The 19514-nt window shown below is 50.1% G+C and overlaps 8 protein-coding genes and 1 long non-coding RNA gene across 20 annotated transcripts; 3 read left to right on the top strand and 6 right to left on the bottom strand.

Moving 5' to 3' along the window:
• Positions 1 to 1708: 1708 nt before the first annotated feature.
• Positions 1709 to 2655, bottom strand: LOC147644685 (uncharacterized). Its single transcript, XR_015270150.1, has 2 exons — positions 2572 to 2655; positions 1709 to 1845 (listed from the first exon to the last, which is right to left on the bottom strand). It is a non-coding gene; the product is annotated as an uncharacterized LOC147644685 (long non-coding RNA).
• LOC110178744 (uncharacterized) lies at positions 1807 to 2655 on the bottom strand. The gene has a single exon (XM_020945974.2). The coding sequence runs from the start codon at positions 2493 to 2495 to the stop codon at positions 2013 to 2015; it is 483 nt and encodes a 160-aa protein (XP_020801633.1). The 5' UTR covers positions 2496 to 2655; the 3' UTR covers positions 1807 to 2012.
• On the top strand, positions 2436 to 7645 carry pyx (transient receptor potential channel pyrexia). Of its 6 annotated transcripts, XM_020945971.2 has the most exons (9): positions 2436 to 2936; positions 3000 to 3104; positions 3290 to 4010; positions 4073 to 4316; positions 4376 to 4631; positions 4718 to 5276; positions 5666 to 5741; positions 5807 to 6538; positions 6601 to 7645. In XM_020945971.2, the coding sequence occupies exons 3-9, from the start codon at positions 3984 to 3986 to the stop codon at positions 7581 to 7583; spliced, it is 2877 nt and encodes a 958-aa protein (XP_020801630.2). In that variant the 5' UTR covers positions 2436 to 2936; positions 3000 to 3104; positions 3290 to 3983; the 3' UTR covers positions 7584 to 7645. The 6 variants fall into 6 exon arrangements, with proteins under 6 accessions (XP_020801630.2, XP_020801631.2, XP_086682036.1 ...); XM_020945972.2 differs by having other exon boundaries at positions 2649 to 3139; XM_086825910.1 differs by having other exon boundaries at positions 2909 to 3139; positions 3293 to 4010.
• Positions 7581 to 8347, bottom strand: LOC110178746 (uncharacterized). The gene is made up of 2 exons (XM_020945977.2): positions 8048 to 8347; positions 7581 to 7977 (listed from the first exon to the last, which is right to left on the bottom strand). Exons 1-2 carry the CDS (start codon positions 8061 to 8063, stop codon positions 7667 to 7669), a joined length of 327 nt encoding a protein of 108 aa, XP_020801636.2. The 5' UTR covers positions 8064 to 8347; the 3' UTR covers positions 7581 to 7666.
• On the bottom strand, positions 8250 to 9636 carry Kaz1-ORFB (serine protease inhibitor domain-containing protein Kaz1-ORFB). Its single transcript, XM_020945976.2, has 3 exons — positions 8800 to 9636; positions 8432 to 8743; positions 8250 to 8372 (listed from the first exon to the last, which is right to left on the bottom strand). Exons 1-3 carry the CDS (start codon positions 8819 to 8821, stop codon positions 8335 to 8337), a joined length of 372 nt encoding a protein of 123 aa, XP_020801635.1. The 5' UTR covers positions 8822 to 9636; the 3' UTR covers positions 8250 to 8334.
• Positions 9103 to 12932, bottom strand: Dis3l2 (Dis3 like 3'-5' exoribonuclease 2). The gene is made up of 4 exons (XM_020946061.2): positions 11645 to 12932; positions 10170 to 11589; positions 9992 to 10111; positions 9103 to 9928 (listed from the first exon to the last, which is right to left on the bottom strand). The coding sequence occupies exons 1-4, from the start codon at positions 12930 to 12932 to the stop codon at positions 9316 to 9318; spliced, it is 3441 nt and encodes a 1146-aa protein (XP_020801720.2). The 3' UTR covers positions 9103 to 9315.
• Positions 12933 to 12998: 66 nt separating this feature from the next.
• On the top strand, positions 12999 to 14166 carry thoc7 (THO complex subunit 7). The gene is made up of 3 exons (XM_020946077.2): positions 12999 to 13186; positions 13254 to 13377; positions 13438 to 14166. The coding sequence occupies exons 1-3, from the start codon at positions 13177 to 13179 to the stop codon at positions 14120 to 14122; spliced, it is 819 nt and encodes a 272-aa protein (XP_020801736.1). The 5' UTR covers positions 12999 to 13176; the 3' UTR covers positions 14123 to 14166.
• Positions 14167 to 14251: 85 nt separating this feature from the next.
• Positions 14252 to 19178, top strand: Prp4k (Pre-mRNA processing factor 4 kinase). 7 transcript variants are annotated; one of them, XR_015270146.1, is made up of 11 exons: positions 14252 to 14428; positions 14560 to 14961; positions 15037 to 16108; positions 16173 to 16391; positions 16480 to 16712; positions 16781 to 16889; positions 16958 to 17494; positions 17570 to 17804; positions 18156 to 18201; positions 18542 to 18633; positions 18693 to 19178. XR_015270146.1 is itself a non-coding variant. In XM_086825913.1 (9 exons), exons 1-8 carry the CDS (start codon positions 14409 to 14411, stop codon positions 17771 to 17773), a joined length of 2796 nt encoding a protein of 931 aa, XP_086682039.1. In that variant the 5' UTR covers positions 14252 to 14408; the 3' UTR covers positions 17774 to 17804; positions 18156 to 18342. The 7 variants fall into 7 exon arrangements, 3 of the variants coding, with proteins under 3 accessions (XP_086682039.1, XP_086682038.1, XP_086682040.1); XR_015270148.1 differs by having other exon boundaries at positions 14259 to 14428; positions 15037 to 15338; positions 15415 to 16108; positions 18542 to 19178; XR_015270147.1 differs by lacking the exon at positions 18156 to 18201.
• Positions 18279 to 19091, bottom strand: LOC110178718 (uncharacterized protein C3orf38 homolog). The gene has a single exon (XM_020945922.2). The coding sequence runs from the start codon at positions 19089 to 19091 to the stop codon at positions 18696 to 18698; it is 396 nt and encodes a 131-aa protein (XP_020801581.2). The 3' UTR covers positions 18279 to 18695.
• Positions 19179 to 19514: the final 336 nt, after the last annotated feature.

Genomic DNA, 19514 nt, shown 5'->3' with positions numbered 1-19514 from the left:
GGCGTTTGTCCCAACGATGGAAGCCTTTGAGACCTAGAGCTCAGCTTGAAACCAGAGGCATTCTTCTCGTCCTCCTTATTTGGGCACGCTCCTGCTCCCATTTCGCCTTGCTCTTTAACACTGATGCATGCAGGCACCGTTCAACTGCTTTGCATCGCTACGAAAAAATAAACGAAATGTGACGATCGTGCGAAGTACTAACTCTGTTTCAGTGCGGTCTTCTCGACGCTATTTGATTTCTCGGCTGCGACATGACATCCAACTATTCAGGCGTGGGAGCACTGGCCCTGGAACTCACAGGAACCGTTCAACTGTGACGTCCCGCTACAAAGATTTAGATCGGCCTGGGGCTAGCCCAAACATTAGGAGAATAAGGGTGCGAGTGTCTAGGGTCCAAATTGTAAGGGGTGAAGCTGAAAGAGGAGAGTAGATCCAAGAAAGTGCGCCAAGCGAAGACAGCGACGGCGACCATAGCCCAGTAGAACTCGAGAACAAAAAGTGATGTTTGGAACCAGTAGGATGTTGTTTCTGCGACTAATGCTCCGATGCTGTGCTGTTTTGCTGTAAATCTGTTCAAAAGGCAATATTGTGTTCGCAGCTGATATACCAAATACCGTGTATCTGTGTGGATGGGTGTGGTGGTCAGCAACTGCGAAGCGTTCTATGCAGATAGGTGGTGGTAGTTGGTAGTTGCTAGTTGGTGATAGCAGCCCGGCACGGGCACGAGAGCGTCAAACGCAGGTAAGCTGATGAGAGCTGGAGGAGCTGCTGCCGCGCGCATTCCGCCTTGTCCCCATTGTCCTGTCGCTGCCTTGGCTTTGTCAATGGTCAGTCGTGCAGAGGAGACTCGGTGGTGGTTGCTGCTGCTGCTCCTTGCTCCGGCGGCTGTTTGCGGAACTCCCTGCCAGGCGGTAGTGGTGGGGGTGACTCGGACAGACGTGGAGACTCACTCAGTAACTTAGTAGTAAATCAAGCATTCTTCTTCTTTAGCTCTGTTCGCTTTTGGATTCAGTGACGCAGTACGCAGCGTTTGATGTCTAGTATTCCGTTCCTCCTCATCGTTGCCATTAACGTTCGAGGAGCAGGAAACTGGAAAACAAAATCGATTATAGATGCGGGTTTTTGACAAGCGGTAGGGTTTTGTTTAGTTGTTGCCTAGCGACAAAATCGAAGTGAATAATAAGGCAGTATTGATTTCAACAGTGATTCATTCGTTTAATACAGTATTGTTTATTTTAGCTTAATCCATATCAGTTCTGTTTTGCTTACTCTACGTACATTTCTAGGCTAGCATTCTCGATTACTCTACGTTATTCTAGCAGTTACGCTTGCAATTGCCAGGCGACAGATTCAATGTGAATCAGTAGGTACTAAATCTCCCACAAGTTCCACAAAATCCCAGAAATGGCGATGATGAATTTCGCCACAATCGGACAACAACAAAGGTTCGTATGTATGCTGTAGCCCATCTTGGTGTACACAAAAATAGCCAAAGCGCACACGCACCAATACAGGTACGCGTAGCGTGTAACAGAGTCTGTCTTTGTCTATCCCATTACGCGAGGTTGGAAACGGAAAATTTCGTGTGCGACAGCTACTTTCGCCACAAATAATAAAACTACGTATAGATGTAACTTAACTAGATAGAAATAGTATACTGATTTACCAACCGAGTGTGATCCAGGACCAAAGGCTCTTTCTGGTGGCGTTTTGTACGGTTTCTGGAGCAGCGGCCATGACTCACACCATTTTCGAATCGAAGGCCGTTGGCTCAGCGTCTTCTCACACTCTTCCAATCCTTCACTCTTTCATTACAATCTATAACAGCCTTGCACATGTTTGCGACTGCAAATGAGAAATTGGTTGTCGTAATAAAACTAGTTTAACAATGAACAAATAAATCTAAGGTTACTGCGATGAAAAGGGAAATGTTTCGACAGATGTACATTTGTGCCTGTATACGACAGTCACGTATACACACACAGCATGCCCCACCATATAGTCGTCTCGTTTTAGCTGGCCACAGCAATGGCGCAGCTGTGTTGGCTGTTGTTGTTGCCCGCGTAACTGTTGCTATGACTGGGCCCGTTGTCGTTGTTATTGCTACTAAGGCTGCGCATGAAATTGTCGAGGCCACTGAGCTCGCTCCTCCACAAATTATTTTCGATCTCGCGTCGTTCGCACTCTGCCTCCACCTCTGCCACAGCTTTGGCATTGGCTTCCTGGGCGTCACTGCCACAGTGTGTCCTGCCATGTGGCACAAACTTTGTCTGCATTTCCAGCCAGCGACTAAACCGTTCCTGCTGCTTTCTACGCAGTTCATGCTCCGCATGGAGCAGCGCCGTCGATAAAATGGCGTTCACGCGCAGGTCGCTGCCAGCGCCACGCAGCTTACGACGCATTTTCTGGCGTTTCACACGGAAATTACGCACCCAATCCGTCAGCGTCTTGGGTTCGCTGGCATCACAGTCGTCGAAGTGCGCGACCGCCACCATTTTACTGATTTTCTTGTACTTTATTCGGCGACAACACGAGGAAATAATTTGGGAATTTTGGTATACACACACACACCTTTACTGTAGCTGCGACGAAACTGTGTAACTGCTCCGAAAGTTTTCTGACTTGTTTTTTTTTCCAACGCACACCAGTAACTGTGACGGGCAGGCAGCAGACACGACGTTTTATACCCCACGTTTACACGGAGCTTGGTTCAAACGTCTGGCAACGCTGTAACATTCAATTCACGTATTTACTCGTATCGTCTGAGCCACAGGAAATTTTGATTTAAAACACGTATGCGTTGGTTCATAAAATCACTTAAGAGCGCAATTATAAATTTTCGTTGCAAGCGTTCGGATTTGTGAGATGAAAATGAGCTCATATTAAAATCACCTCGGCTCGAATAGATAAAATTCAGCGCATAAACCAAGTAAATGGTCTGGTCACATCGATTTCTCCGCCCCCACTTATGTAGTACCTGAGTTAGAATCTACTTTCAGGTCTTTTAGAGGAACAAGGTATGAAGGAAATATCACCATAATGAGCCCTAATGTGTATGGAACAGTTAGCGTATCGTCAATAATCCGATTTTTAAGAACAAGGAGGTAAATTCTTGTCCGAAATTTCTTAGAGAATTGGGGTAAAGTATATCGATTTTTTTTCTATTTCATCAAAGTATCGATGGTTGCTTAAGACTATCGCAGCTATGTTTATCTATTAATTTGTTTTATTAGTTTTATTTTCATCTGTATTATCTGTTTCCAAAAACTATATTCTTGCAAAACATCAGCAGCCAAATCGATCTATTTCATTATGTCGAACTTATTTGGACGATTACGAGCAGCAAAACACCCTAATGAATGCCAGAGAGATTTAAAATACAGCTCACATTTTGGCGGGCGGTATGATCACTCATAAGCAAGTGTTTCACATTCCGGGGAGAGGAACATTCAATGGCACGCCACACATTGCCGACACCTGGAGCACTTCTCCTCATCTGCCGAATGGGGAGATCAGTTCTCCGTGGAACTTTGGAGGCGTCGGTCGTTGATGCAAATAACGGGACAGTGCGGCAAGATCGCCAACTCAGGCGAGGCAAGGCCACAAGGGGGAACAAGATTGCGAACGTGAGAAATTAGCGCAGAGATTGCCAGTGGTGCGAGGCAAGTGCCAGATATCCAGATTTCCAAATAAACAAATCGGCACAAGTGTGAGGCGCACAAGTGCCCACCACACGATCGCACTAATTAGAGGCAGAACGGACTTGGAGTCATCATTATTGGCACACCAATGAGTTATTGCCGATCCGCTCAGCTCGTCGGATAAGTAATTGACCCTAGGTCAGCGGTCAGCAGGAGGAGGGCTACGCATAGGATCGGTTCGGGAGCACTCGGCAGCTGGAGCCAGCTGCGGTCGGGGCGACCGAAAGTTTATTATTGTTTGGGCAACGAGAGTGTAAACAAGGCAGAAGTGGCGGCGTGAAGATGGAGAACGTGCGCTTCTCGATAATCGTAAGTATAAACTCGGTCCCAACACCAGTCCCACCACAAAACTTATTGTTTTTTTTTGCCAGGAAAACGACCTGAAATGGAACTCGGAGAGCGACCAAGCGGCGGACGTGGACCTTCTGCTGGACAAGCGCAGTATATCGAGCGAGGCCAACAGCGCGGGGGTGTTTAGCGACGAGGCGCATGAGATATTTGCGCGCCAGCAGCAGAACCAGATACTTTGGGAGCTCGGGGAGATAGAGGAGACACTGAGCGCGACACCGAGAGCCAAGCATGTCCTCGAAATGGTCAGGTCCGGCTGCTTTCTGGGTAAGTACGCACTAACAACACACTTCCCTTCCGCTGTATTGACTAATAGTTCGGCGCAGAACTTATGACCGACTCCAGCGACTGCAGTCTGGCCCTGATCTGTTGCTCGGTGTTTGGCAGCGTAGAGAACATCCAGTACCTGCTGAGCCATTACAACGCCGATCCTAACGCGGCCGACAGCCGGGGTCGGACGCCCCTGCACTTCGCCTGCTGTCGCGCCAACGCCCCCATAGCCAAAGTGCTGCTCGACCACGGCTCTGATCCAAATCGCTGGGATGCCAAGAAGGAGGTGACATCGCTGCACTGCGCGGCCAGGTGAGCGGCAAATGTCAAATGTGGTGGCCCACTTTTCACATATGTATCTACATACATATGTTTATAATGAAACGCTTTTGCATTAGCTCCAAGAGCGTCGAGTGCATCCTCCTGCTGCTGAGACGCAAGGCAAGCATCAACATCGGCATCGAAAAGCGCTCCGCCCTCCACTATGCCATCGATGTCAATGCTGTGGAGTGCGCCGAGATCTTGTTAAAATACGGAGCCGACCCGAATACACCGCAGGTCTACACGGAGACGCCTCTTCACACGGCCAGCGCCGCGGGATTCGCCAAGTGCGTACAGCTGCTCCTCGACCACAACGCCGACGTAAGATCGCAGTTTGGCGAGGGAAAAGTCACAGCCTTGCACTTGGCTGCGGAAAATGACTACGTGGAATGTGCCCGGCTGCTTCTGGAGCATCGTGCCGAAGTGGACTGTCGAAACGCTAGCCACCAAACTCCTCTACATCTTGCCTGCCTCTCGCAGTCCATCGGCACCGTCGATCTTCTGATAGCCTATGGAGCCAATGTGAACGCCGTCTATAGGGACGGACGGACGGCCCTGCACGCGGCCATTGTGAAGCAGTCGCGTTGCCTGGACTGCTGCAACGCCCTGCTCAAGGCTGGGGCAGATGTAAATAAGGTGGGTTTTAAAACTATTTTAACTTCTTTTTGATGCAGTCTTGCTAAAGGTTTAGTAACTATAAATACTTAAATACCATCAACAACATTAAATGTAGAATTCCGAATTCAAAGTCGTTAAATTCGCATTAATCTGTTAAAAATATACATACATACATACATATGTACTGATATAATCATAAAAGCAGGACAGATGTCTGTTAGCGAGGAATATGACTATAAATAATTTTTCATGTCTTATTTATAGGTTACTTACCACTATTTTTGTATAACATGTGAGGGCAACATTGTAGGTTATTGCAAAAGCAAACACATATTCACATTGAAAATTATTAGGAACAAATAATTAATCATATGATATCTTGTAATATTCGCGCTCCTTACTTCCAGGCTGATAACTACGGATATACTCCGCTCCACATAGCAGCCCTCAACGAGTTTAGTAGCTGTGTGTACACGTTCATTGGCAAGTGTTGAGGATTGTCCCATAGAGCTGCAGCTTAGCTAATGGGACTATTTTGTCGTCCACAGAGAATGGAGCAGATATAACAGCCCGCACCGATGGACACGTCTCGGCGCTGTCCTTTATAGTGCGTCGCACTCCAGAGGTAATACCAAAGCTAATGCAGAAGCTGGACCGATCCATTAAGGCGAATGATCATGAAATCGGCGACGTGGACTGCCAGATTAAGCTGGACTTTCGACTTCTGGTTCCCAGTTCGTCGATGGAACGTGGGGAGACTGAGCTGCTTCTCTCGCTGATTGAGGTCGGCCAAAAGCGGATCCTGATGCACCCACTCTGCGAGACGTTTCTATTCCTCAAGTGGCGACGGATCCGCAAGTTCTTCCTCATGAGCTTGGCGTACCACACCCTCTTTGTGCTCCTTTTCACGCTTTACGTTATTCGGGTCTTTGTACGGTGCTGCAAGGAGGGCGAGGAGTGCCTGGCGCCGGGCTACGTTTCCACCATTGGATATTTGGTGATAATCCTGAACCTCATCCTGCTGGGCAAGGAAGTGTTTCAGATGGCACACGGCCTGCATGGATATGCCAAATACTGGGAGAACTGGCTGCAGTGGACTATTGTCTTCGGAGTGCTGCTATGCGTCTCACCCAAGATACTCCAAACCGGGGACTTGCTCGCTGTGCCCGTCTGGCAGCATCACGTGGCTGCTGTGGTCATCCTGCTCGTCTGGCTGGAGCTGATGATGTTGGTTGGTCGCTTTCCAATCTTTGGCGTTTACGTTCAAATGTTTACCAAAGGTAGGATTTTTGCGTGAAACAAATCATCAGAGTTAATCCTCCAGGAAAGCTTATCATTTCAGTGGCCGTTAACTTTGGCAAATTTCTACTAGCGTACATATGTTTGCTGGTGGCCTTCGGTCTCAGCTTTGCGGTGCTCTTCAACGATTATCCAGCCTTCGAGAACATCACGTGGACGTTTTTAAAGTCCATCACCATGATGTCCGGCGAGCTGGAGTTTGAGGACATATTCTACGGGGACTACGCCGTGAAGTTCCCGGTCACCGCTCATATAATTTTTCTGTCCTTCGTTTTACTGGTCACCGTAATTCTGACCAATCTAATGGTGGGCCTGGCCGTCAGCGACATCCAGGGCCTACAGGTCAGCGCCACCTTGGACCGTCTGGTGCGCCAGGCGGAACTGGTTTCGCGCCTGGAGAGCCTCTTCTTCTCACGCTTGCTGCGGAGTGCACCCACCAACCTCATCCAGCTGTGCAAGCGTAGTGCCCTTCTACGCACCTCGCGCGACAAGCTGCAGTTCACCATCCGGCCCAACGACCCACGGGATAACCAGCTACCCGAAGACATAAAGGTGAACATTTACAAGCTGGTGGCCGAACGGCGAGACAGGAACCAGAGCCTACGGCGGCGCCAGTTTGAGAACAACTACAACTTCTTCAGTCGAAGTCTTCAGCGCCAGCAGGAGCCTCCTCAGAGGGAGTCTCTTCAGCCAGAGCCGGCCTTTACGGTCGCTAAAAAGGCACCCCAGAATCTCTTCCACATGCACGAGTTGCTGCGGCCCCGATCCGCTACCAATGTACCGCAGCAGTTGCGCCAAGAGCAAGATGGAGCTGTCCAGCTAAAAAACCAGGTGAACATTCTCAGCGCCGTACAAGCGGAGGTGCAGGCGATCAAAACGCAGTTGGGAGAGCTGGCGGCCAAGTTTGAACGGTTTTCGGAGAACGCCACTCGCAAAATAAACTACAGCGCTGACGAACTGTGTCGGCTGAGACAGCAAGGTCAATCGACAGCCTCCAATAACAACACACGCCGACACCATCGCTGAGGAGACATCGGAATTTATTTAATTTTCACATTTATGATTAAAGCGCCTGATTGTGACCTAAAGCGCGTATTTCAGGGAAGTTCCTAGGTAAGCCACTTATCATTGCTTTGATTCCAGACAAGGGTATCCTCGCCGGGCAGCTCTTCACCTTGGTTAATGCGTGTCCATGTCTGCGTCATCGGATTGTAGGCAAAGTTCTTCGAGTTGGGCGGCGGTGGAGGAGCAGTCTGAGTAACGATCGGCGGGCTAGTTATGGGCACGATATTTGGGAACGCGTTGGCACCAATTGGTTTTTCATTGCTGGTAATGTACTCCACCTGGGACTTCGGATTTGAGTTCTCCACTGGGGCGCCTGGCACAACAACCAGCAGAGGGCAGAGTACGGCAACGAAAACTGAGGAAGGGCGACGATCAGGGGGCTTAATCCGATTATAAAGCGAGATGATATGTGGCCTCCGACTTACAGTAGATGTGGGCCATCTCTGGGTTTCAATATAGAACCGAAGAACAATGGAAGCCAGGGATTATATATGTGACGAACCAACCAAACAGACAAACAACCCGATTGCGACTGTCGCAGTGACTTAAGAGCGCGAGACTCGTGTAAGCGAGGTCGGGAGTCTGCCTTCGGCATGCCAGAGATACAGATTAGAGCACGGGTCTCGTATGTTTGTGTATTTGATTTTATTTGCTGACGTCAATAACCAGAAAGACTGAGCAAGACCCGGTCAAGAAGCTGGATGCCGCGGCTTTAGGTCCGGCAAATTCCCTGATGCACCCGTTGGATATCTGTAAGGGGAGAGTATGATCACATTAGAAGCAGCATATAGCAGTTGATCTTGACTTACCCAAGCCACATCTCACGGCACAGTTGAAAATATTCTGATTGTAGTAGTTGTTGTTGTCGCTGCCACATATGGGGTTGTACTCGCTGGTTTTGGGGCACATTTGGAGGCAGGCCAGGTACCGCGGCTCTTGATTGACCGGTGTTGCACCAGTGGTCGTGCTGCTGCTGGGGCCTTGGACTTGAGGGAACTGAGGCTGCCTGACCGGTGTCTGTGGACGGGACTGTTGTTGATCCAGCAACCACGGACGCCGCTCATCTTGAGACCCAAACTGGGGATACCCTTGAACCACTCCTAGCAAGACGAGGGCCAGGCCTAGTGTATCTTATCATTAGTTGATATCGCTGATTTCAATGCCAGCTCAAACTCACCAAATACTCCGAAGCAATACATATCAGTCAAGCCGGCTGCGTGTGCTACGCTCTGAAACGAAGACACTTCTAAATCACGCTGCTAAGCGTTGCTCCCTTTTTATAAGGCAGAGAGAGCCAAAGGCCCACAAGCACCCAACCCGAATATCGTAATCGATTCCCGGTTAGTGTGGCGACGCGGCGCGCACAAAGGAATTTCTTTGTGCGTTCGAGACCTCGGAAACCAAGCTAAAACCAGTATTGGGAGTTCACTGTCAATGCCGACGGGCACGGAGTTCAGTGGACGACTGGGGGCTATCGCTGTTTGTTCGACTGTTATTTTATTATAATGGGTATCCTGCAATTTGGTTGATTTGATTACAATTTAATGTACATTCCACATACATTTTTACAAAGTTTGTCGTTAGTTGTTAACATCACAGAGTCAATTTTGGCCAAGCTCATTGCCTGGCCCATTAGTCAGTAATGATATTCAAAGGGCAGTAAAAAGGAGAGTTTAGATCGTGGTCGTGGCGCCTATAAGCTGTCTTGCCTCATGGCAAAAACCCTTTGCTGTTGGTGCTGTTGCTGGTGACGTTGCTGCTGCTGCTGTTGCTGGTGACGTTGCTGCTGCTGCTGCTGCTGATGATGTTGTTGGTGTTTTTGCTGTTGCTTCCTCCGGCTGTTGTCGGATCCACTGGGATTTTGCTGCTCCTTATGCGCCTGGGGACGCGGGTCGCCCATGGTTAGGACTCCGGTCAGCTTGTTGTCCCAAATCATCAGGCGAATGGGCACTACAGAGAGCAGCTGCAGCTTATGCGATTGCTTTAGGTTCCGCTCCGCAATCAGAATGTAATTAGGTGCATGCTGCGTGTCGACGAGCACCTTTTGCATCTTAAAGTTGATGCTGATGACGTGCCCCGACTCCAGGGTGACCACATTCATCATGTGCTGAAAAATTTCCATGACCACGGCCTTCATATGGATAACCTGCTTGTTGCGCACGTAGCGCTTAAAGAATAGGTTTCCGGAGTCGTCTCCGGCCATTTTGGCACTGTACTTGCGCTCGTTGGCCAGCTTTGTCAGGGCATGCAGCTCGTCCGGGCTTCTTCCTGGGGGCGGGCAGTACTGAAGTGCGGCGGCCAACAGTCTGAAATGGAAGACAGAAGATCAGCGCTGTTGGGTAACGGACCGAGGAGTGACCAGCAATTACCGATGCACCATTATGTCCGGATATCGCCGAATGGGACTGGTGAAGTGCGTATAAATCGGAATGGAAAGGGCGTAGTGCCAGAGATCTGCCGGATCGATTTTTCCTTCGCTGCAGAAGTATCTTCAAATAAAAAAGGAAGCAAGTCAGGAGATGAACGTACGATTGAGAAGTGACTTACGTCGCCCTGGCCATTGGTTTCATTAGCAGCTGACTCAAGCATGCATTCATTGCAACAGGATTGGGCGCCTCGTTGCATAGTCGCACCATGCTTTCCTGGAGCGCTTTCGAAGAGGAGTAGTCCAATTCGAAGCCCAGGGCCACCAGTTTCTCCCGCAGCGCCTTCAGGGATTTAGTAAGTGGCGGCGGGTGGTTGCGCAGCACCGCCATATCGGGGAAGGAATCATGTATGAAGCGCGCTACTGCCTGGTTGGCCAGCAACATGAACTCCTCGATCATGCGGTTCGCCTCACGCTGCTTCTCCACCTCAAATGCCACTGGCTCGCCGCTAATTGGGTCGAGGACAAAGCGCAGTTTGGCGTTATTGATTGTGAGGGAGCCGTTGTCGAAGCGCACCTTGCGCATGGAGCTTGCGATCTGGTGCAGCAACAAAACTCTCTTTACAATGTCTTCGACTCCAAAGCCGTTCAAAATGGTCGGAAAGTCGTTATTGGTGAAGCGTTCATTGGGGTTATCGATTATCTTCTGGGCGTGTTCATAAGCGAATTGCGTGCACGAGTTGATAACAGTACGGGCAAACGTAGGCTTATTCTGCAGAATAACGCCCTCCCCATTCATCCTCCAGAAGACTGAAAAGGCGAATTTGTCCTCGCCGGGCAGCAGAGAGCAGCGCATGCAAAGGGGCTGGGGCAGCATGTGAATCACTTCGTTGACCAGATATATGGACGTGGATCGCTCCTTGACGATGTTGTCCAGCTCGCTGTCCTCCGTGAGGTAATGCGATACGTCGGATATATGGACGCCCACCTCGTACTCGTTGTCGCCAAGCATCTCAATGGAAACTGCGTCATCCAGGTCGCGCGCCGTCATTGGATCTATTGTAAATATACACTTCTTTCGCAGATCCTTGCGCTGAAGCAGATCCTCCGCGCTTACAGCGGGTGCCGGCTGGGAGTACATGTCTATAAAGCGCTGCTCAAACGGCTTTATGTCACGGAGGCCATTGTGAAAGAGAATGGCCTTCAATTCATCCTCAAGGTTGCCTACGCGGCCGACGGGCTGGATAAGCTCAGCAATACAGTGCCCATTGCAGTCGGTCTCGAGTATGTGGGCCAGGTAGAGCAAGCCGGAAACCTCCCCGGGGGGCATGGTGCCTATATGGGCGGCACAGGCGTCCTGCGGCACATAAACCATGGGCACGCGCAAGTCGTACGGGCGGAACTTGTAAAAGAGTTGGTCGTCGCAAAGCCTGATAGGGTTCGTGAACGATATGGTGCCTACAATCTGGCGCAGCTCCGTCTGCTTGGTAATGGCAATGACGAAGGCCTTGGGACAGTTGTCTGAAGAAATTACCACCACATTTTCAGCATCCCCGTCAGAGTCCTGCGACTCCGTTTCGTCCGAGAGCTCTTCATCGTCCCCTGGAAAAAGGACGCTTGAGTTAATCTCTCCAGAATCTGCACACACATACTTTACCTAAGGATATAGATGGCTTTCCCCCAGTGATGCCACCTGAGGCAGGAAGGGTGTCGATCTCGACTGGCTTCGAACTGTTTGCATTTAGGACAAAGGCCCGAACTTTATCCCCCTCGAATGCGTAGCGCCGGGCAACTGGCAGGAGGACGATGCCATCCCTTTCGAGGGCTTCACGATCGTTCGACATCGTGATGAATGCCTGCCTGTTGTTCTTGCGGTTGACTCGAATCTCCTCTTCAACGATACGACCATAGCCAGCCGAAGCGAGGCGCTGAGCGTGCGCTTCCAGGTCGGAGAAGTTGCCGGAGAAGAGCATTTCTGGCGGGAGCTGCTGGTCTGTGCCCACGTGGTGTTGGACTATATTGTTTATATACGATCGCATGGCCTGTAGCTCAGTCTTCTGTGACTGGGTGGTCGAGCTCTTGTCGGTGGTGTCACGTTTTCTGCGATTCCGTTTTCGTCCATGTCCATGCTGCGGCTGTTGAGTGGCGGCACTGTTGCTACTTCCACTGGAGACCTCTGAATCGTTACGCCGGCGACCGTCCATTCGTTGCTGCTGCTGCTGCTGCAGCTGCCTCCGGATCATCTCGCTTCCACCATCAATTCGATGGGGCAGCTGACGTAGTAAGTTTGGAGGCGACATGTGTGCCGGAGTCCTAGAGGTAGTCCACTCCATCTGCGAGAGCACCTCGCTCTGGCGTATCAGCTGGCCTGCATATGCATTGACATCCGGGGAGACCACGCTGAGCGTCTTGATCAATTCCTGAAGAGCCTCTACCTCATTCCTGAGCGTTCTCTTCGACTTCTTGCTTTGACTGGAAGCTGGTTGGGCGTTCCCAGAATTTTGTCGATTTGAGAGGATCTGCATTGAAGGCGGATGACTGGGTGGCGGCGGCGGGGCGGCCATCTGCATAGCCATCGGGTAGGAGGGCATCTGCAGAGGCAGGTATTGCATCGGCATGGGTATAGCAATTGGAATGGAACCTGGTCGGTTCACAGCCTGCGAGGGCCCTGGTAGCATCTCCACCAGCCGAGGCTGCATAAACACAGTGGTAACGGCTGCTGTGGTTGCGGTTATGGCTGGTGGCTGCCGGCTGCCGGATGTCCCAGACGTGGTCATTTCCCACTGCACCTGCTGGAGCCGGGCGACCAGTCGTTGGGAGCGCTGGCGGATTTCCTCGATCTTCAGTAACTCAAGAGGGGATGCAGAAGAGGAGCCAGAGACGGAAACAGATCCGGAGCCGGAGCCCCTGTCCCTATCCACGTCGGCGCTTGACGTCTCCGACATTCTCGGCAGGAGTTCCGCAGATTTTAGGGACAGAATGATCTCTGAGAGTCGTTGTTGGTGCCGCTAGGCTCTGTGCGGGACAATAAAAAATGAAGTGGGGTGAAATTTGAAGGCAAATTAAATATTTTCACGAAATTACACACGAGTGTGACCGAAGTGCGGCAACTGTCGGATGTTTTAGGCCCTTTGAAGTGTGACAAGGTTGACGCCAGCTGGCCGGACTTGAGATAAGTCAAGCGCCGAAATGAACGACGGTAGGTGGTTTTTGTTTATAACTTTACATTTACGTATAGAAATTTAAAAGAGAATTCGATCTGGCAGAGGAAATTATAAAGCAGCGTCTACTGATCGACGGAGACGGCACTGGGGAAGACCGGCGTCTGAACGTGCTTCTCAAGCAGTTTTTGAAGTGGGCCAATAGCAAGAACGACTCGCCGGAAACCAGGTATGGGTGCAATCACTAGAGTATGCCATATAAGTTTTCTCAATTTCCATCCTATCGCAGTCAGATCATGTACGACCGCCTGATGGCCCATTTCGCCCAGTGCAAACTGACTGCGATGAAGAACGTGCAGATGTTGCAGATGATCAACGCCGAGGGGGAGCACTACAGGCAGCTTGTGGGCCAGCACCAAGAGAGCATTGGCTTAGCTAAGGAGGAGATTGAGGCCAGCAAGAAGGAGCTGATCACTGCCAAGCAGATTCGTAAGAACAAGATGGAGTACGACCTGCTGGCCTCACTTATTGAGGAGCAGCCGGACCGCAACGGTACTCAGGGCCAGATCGCGACGATCCGTAAGGAGATCGATGTACTGGTGCAGAAGAAGCTCAAGATGGAGCGCAAGTTCCAGAAGCGCCGCAACGACTTCACTCTACTCATGTACACCATTCACGAGCTGGAACAACAGCTGAATCAGGAAAACAGTTCCTCATCATCCTCCTCGTCGTCTAGCGATCACGAAGCGCGCTCCGAGCCGGATGTTGATGACAACGGCATAATGGAGGTCAGCGACGAGGACGACGACTTAGCCAGCTTAAGCCCGACGAAGTTCGACGGTGTACGCAGTGAGCCAAAGTTCGCCTCCGTCTCCACGGAGCCCTCCAAGACCATGTCCTTGGAGGAGGACGCAGTGCTGGAGTTAAGCATAGATAAGGACGAGCACGATGTTGATGTAGCTGTGGCCAGTTAGATATACATACATAAGAGAAATAAAATTCGTAATCTAGGAAACTATTTTCCTCACTTAGTTTTATACATAAATGTCTACATTTATATTTAATTTTTCAGATCGATTCCAACTCCAAGTATCTCGCTGTTTAGGAGTAGGTATTTTCGCCAACAGCTACGAACGGCCACACTAAAGCAAAGCAAAAAGGAAAAGTTTGGCCAAACGAATTGCTATTCGATAAGAAGAATTACTTAAAGAGCACATTTCCAGTAGCTTTTCGCCCCAAAGTGTTCATCAACACCACGCCATGATGACGGACGACAGAAGGTATGTGGCCCCAGGCAGCTGATTTCTTCAAGCACATGCTCGTGGCTAATTATGTGTACTTACTGATTCTGGCTTCTGGGGCTCCGATACCACCCCGCCCTCCCTTACTTTCTTGCTTCCTACACAAACAGCTACGACTCCAGCAATAGCGAGTCTGCGAGGGCCAAGCACAAGAAACCAAAGAAGCACAAAAAACACAAAAAGTCATCGTCGTCGGTCAAAAGTGAGAAGGAGCGACATGTCCACAAGAAGCACAAGAAAGCGAAGAAGCGCTTGCACCGTCAAAGCGAATCCTCCAACGACTCAGACGTCCCTGAAGCCAAGGTCAAGACTAAGCTGCCGAAGACCTCCGGGCTAAGCAACAAGTTCACGGAGATCATGCAGAAGGCCAGTCGAAACGGCGCCGACTTCCGCATCTCCAAGTCCTTGCTGCCCACAGATCCGTGCAGTCTCGTAGAGGAGATTACCAAGACCATTCAAAACAAGGTGCTGCCAGTCCTGGAGGTGGCCAGTTCGGGCAGCGAGAGCGATGTGTGAGTATTGATGGCGGTGGATATCGCTGCCTAGGAGCTGGATCTAATGCCACGCTCTCATGTTAACCGTTTCAGCCCCGTTGATGTGGCCAGTCCAGTCATTGCTCCAATTATAGAGGACGAGCTAAATTTGGAGGACTTGATGCGACAGAAGGCACTTCTGCAGGCACGCCTGGGCGCTTATATGTCGGACCCAGAGGTGGATGAGAGAGGCGATTCCCACATCCATTCGCACCAGCATTCGAAGTCTGCGCAGGCCAAGCAGGTGGCCAAGATTGGCACCTCTGCATCGCAGCTCCCGGCCCAGGCATTGGGGCAGGCGCAGACACAGGCGATGGCAACCAGCAAGTCTGCAGCGCCGCTGGCTACTGCAACTAGTAAACATGCTAATATTAAACAGTCTAGCACGCATAACTCAAATGAATCCGATGTTATATTGTTGGATGATTCTAGCGGAGGCCAACGCACGCCCTCGCCTACACATGAGAAGCGAAGACGCCAATTATCCCCATCGCCGGCAGCGCCAAGGAGCCGCATCCGCGAAGACCCAGCTCACGGGCGCCGAGAACGACGTTCGAGAGAGAGGGATCGAACGCCGACCCGCCGCCGCGTAGCAGAACAACAGCAGCAGTTGCAGGCTCCACCACGTAGCCGAAACCGCAATATGGAGGATTTGCGGCAGGAGATCAACCGTGATAAGCAGAGGGAGCGACGCGAGCACAGCCGGGATCGGGACAGTAATCGCGATAGAGACCGAGACGGTGGCCGACGTGGAATTGATAGACAGCAGCAGCCGATCGCTGTGCGTGCGGGTCGTGCCCGGGAGCGTGAGGGTCGGCCCAATCGTCAGCGGTCACACAGCCGCAGTAAGTTTGAGTCGGACAGGCGCCGGGAGCGCGAGCGGCAGGGCGACAGAGACCGTGGTGTCTTTGAACGTGGCGGTGGACGTGGTGGGGGACGTGGTGGCCCGGACAGCGGAACCGGCGACCGGGATCGATACAAGGGATCACTGAGCGAGGGGCAGAAGAAACATGACAAGGAGAGCAGTGACGAGGACGTTAACCTGGACATTGACATTGACGAAGATGACGACGACGAGGAGCGCATAATTGAGCAGCGTCGCAGAAAGCGCGAGGAACTACTTAAGGTAGGTAGCGGCTGCCGGTCTTAGGGTTAGGAATATTTCAATATTGGCTTTCATTTCTCAACAGAAATTGGGCACTGGGCACGATTCTCCAACGCCCCCGCAGAACTCCAATTCGTACGAGTCACGCAGTTCATCGCCCGGCTCATCCCAACGAGATCGTCCCCCTAGGACGCCCACGCCCACACTTCACCCGTTAAATAGCAGCCAAAAGAGCAGCGCTGGCAAGGAGAAGCGAAACGAGTGGGACATGTTTGCTGAGCAGGACGTTGATTCCAATTTTGATGTGAGTCGCAGCAGGCTTGTAAATTTCACCTTTTTATTTCGCCACTCTATAAAGCAAGTAACCATACCGCTTCCAACCAATTTTACAGTCACCCAATACGATCGTGCACAACAAGCACCAGCACGAGAACCCCGCCCTCACCGACAACTGGGATGATGCTGAGGGCTATTACAGAGTGCGGATCGGCGAAGTATTGGATAATCGCTACCTGGTGAACGGCTACACGGGCCAGGGTGTCTTCAGCAATGTCGTGCGTGGCCGGGACCAGGCTCGGGGACAGGCCAATGTCGCCATTAAAATCATACGTAACAACGAAATAATGTAAGAGTTGCCAATCCTATCCGCCTGGTTTGATTCAGTAATATATATAATTTTAATTTCAATCGTAGGCACAAAACTGGCCTCCGAGAGCTGGAAATTTTGAAGAAGCTAAACGATGCTGATCCCGAGGATCGATTCCACTGCCTTCGCCTGTACCGTCACTTCTTTCATAAGCAGGTAACACGAATTGGCAGCATTTGAAAAATGAGTGAGCCTAAGCTTTCATTCGTTTATTCCTTGTGTAGCATTTGTGCATGGTATTCGAGCCTTTGGCAATGAATCTACGCGAGGTACTGAAGAAGTACGGTAAAAATGTGGGCCTCCACATAAAGGCAGTGCGCAGTTACACGCAACAGCTATTCCTGGCCCTCAAGCTGCTGAAGAAGACGGGAATCCTGCATGCGGATATCAAACCGGACAACATATTGGTGAACGAGAATAACCTGATACTGAAGCTGTGCGACTTTGGGTCTGCTTCGGCCATCAGCGACAACGAAATAACGCCTTACTTGGTGTCGCGCTTCTACCGCTCTCCAGAGATCATTTTGGGTATACCCTACGACTACGGCATCGACACCTGGTCGGCCGGCTGCACCATCTACGAGCTGTATACTGGCAAGATCCTGTTTAGCGGGAAAAGCAACAACCAAATGCTTAAGTTCTTTATGGACGTAAAGGGCAAGATACCGAACCGCATTGTGCGCAAGGGCCAGTTTAGGGAGCAGCATTTCGATCAGAGCTGCAACTTCCTCTACCACGAGATAGATAAGCTCACCGAAAGGGTAAGTGTTGCGAGATTAACGCGTGAACTGCAGTTCTTTAACATTTTCATTATCCACACTCTTTTTGTTTCGCAGGAAAAGATTGTTGTGATGCCGGTGGTTAAGCCGTCGCGCAGCTTGCAGCAGGAACTGATTGCTGACCAAAACTTGCCAGACGACCAGCACCGCAAGGTCACACAACTCAAAGATCTGCTGGAGAACATGTTTGCCTTGGATCCAGCCAAGCGGATCTCCCTCAACCAGGCCCTAATCCACCCCTTTATCCAGGAGAAAATGTAGAGGCGACGAGAGTTAACGTCGTTGCATAAACGTAATTTTATTTTGCATAGTCTGTAATACACCGAACTCGCGAGTTAGTTACCAGCTCCCGTACGTTGTATAACACCAACATGCTTACCCAGAACCACGCGATTCATAAATTTGCTTTTTCGGCGCGTTTCGAGATATCTTTTCACTCAGCTCATTATGTTCCGCAAGTTTGTCAAAACGCAGCGTGGGTTTAGCCTGTGTGTATATAAGTATTTTAATACCACTAAAAATTGTATAAAATGCATGTGACCAACCTATTTCTCCCACACAATATATTACAATATAAAACTATGCCTAGGCACAGTTTTGTTCCATCTTTTCTGAGAATATTAATAATGTATTACAATTTCAGTGTACCGCTGATCACGGAAGAACCTTCCATGTGGCCGACGGAATCGGTAATAATTTACAAACACAACCTTACAGAGGAGAAATTCCCCTCGAGTTCACACGTCCCTCCGATTAATGCTAATAATAGCGATATAGAGCGTTTTTTATTTTAATAGTCCAAACATAAATAATAACTACAATATTATCAATTCGTTTGTTTCAAGATTTTTGAAGTCGTTTTAGTATAATTTTTTTTAAATAAAAGGCGATCCTAAAAGAAATAGGTTCGGTTTTTCGAAGAATACATCAGGCATATGTAGGCTTTTAACTGCCCGACTAGCTGTCACAGTTGTAGCTTCTCTATCAAACACATATAATATTAATTCCTGATTTTCTTTAAACTTGCAGCTTGGTTATTTTCTGACTGGGCCGATTGCCCTTCGCTGCCTTTTGTGAGCTGGCAATTTGGTAATTACTGACTGGCGGAAAGTAAACATCAGGTGAGTCCTATTCTACTTAATTTCGCTGTGTACACGTACTAATGCTAGTTCAATAACAGTCTTCAATTTACGGCATCCAAGTCAAGGTCGTCGCTAGGCATTGATAGAGCTAGGGCTTCCTGCAGGGTCTCGCTCGAGCACAGACTATGAAGCTCAGGGGGACGCAGCTTGCTTTTCAACAAGCACTTGACTTTCTTGGGCTTCCAGTTGTTTTCCGAATATGGGTCCCGCAGCAGGCCAAAGGCGCACTCGAACACCCCAACGCTACTCTCGGCTGTGTGGAGGGTTCCGCAGCAAAGCACCACAACCTGGCCGTACGCATCCATGCGACCCTGGATGCCGGCGTGCGTTAAATTTGGATTAAAGTGGAAGCCGAACTGCTGCTTGGTGCCGGTTAACGCTGCCAACACTTCTGCAGCCGTCATGCATTCAAGCTCATTGATCCCGTCGCTGGCCATTATAGTAAGGTGCAGGGTCGCGTCGGTCCAGAGGTCCACAAGCCTAAGACTGTTTGCATTAAAGCGTTCAAAGAACCATTCGCCAAACTTCCGAGCAATTGCGTGAATGGGATAGTCCTCTTCGGTCCTTATTGCATCAGCGGAGACAACAGCTTTGCTACCAAACGGGGATGATCTCTGTGTACAATCTTGGCCCCAGTAGTTGATTACCGAGACGGTGGCCGGTGTCTATCAATTCCACGTCGGCCACCGTCTCGGTCTCTATCGCGATTACTGTCCCGATCCCGGCTGTGCTCGCGTCGCTCCCTCTGCTTATCACGTTCCGTTCCGAAGAGTAAACATTTACTGCGAATGCGTGTTTACAGCAAGGTTTATGTCGCAATAAAAACACGAACAAAGTTAACATATAGGAGGGTATACCTT

Source organism: Drosophila serrata, unplaced genomic scaffold (genome assembly GCF_035046125.1).
Source record: "Drosophila serrata isolate PLE 108 unplaced genomic scaffold, ASM3504612v1 contig_116, whole genome shotgun sequence".
NCBI classification, from domain to species: domain Eukaryota; kingdom Metazoa; phylum Arthropoda; class Insecta; order Diptera; family Drosophilidae; genus Drosophila; species Drosophila serrata.
The sequence above is the reverse complement of the archived record's forward strand: the minus strand, read 5'-3'. Positions and strand labels throughout refer to the sequence as shown.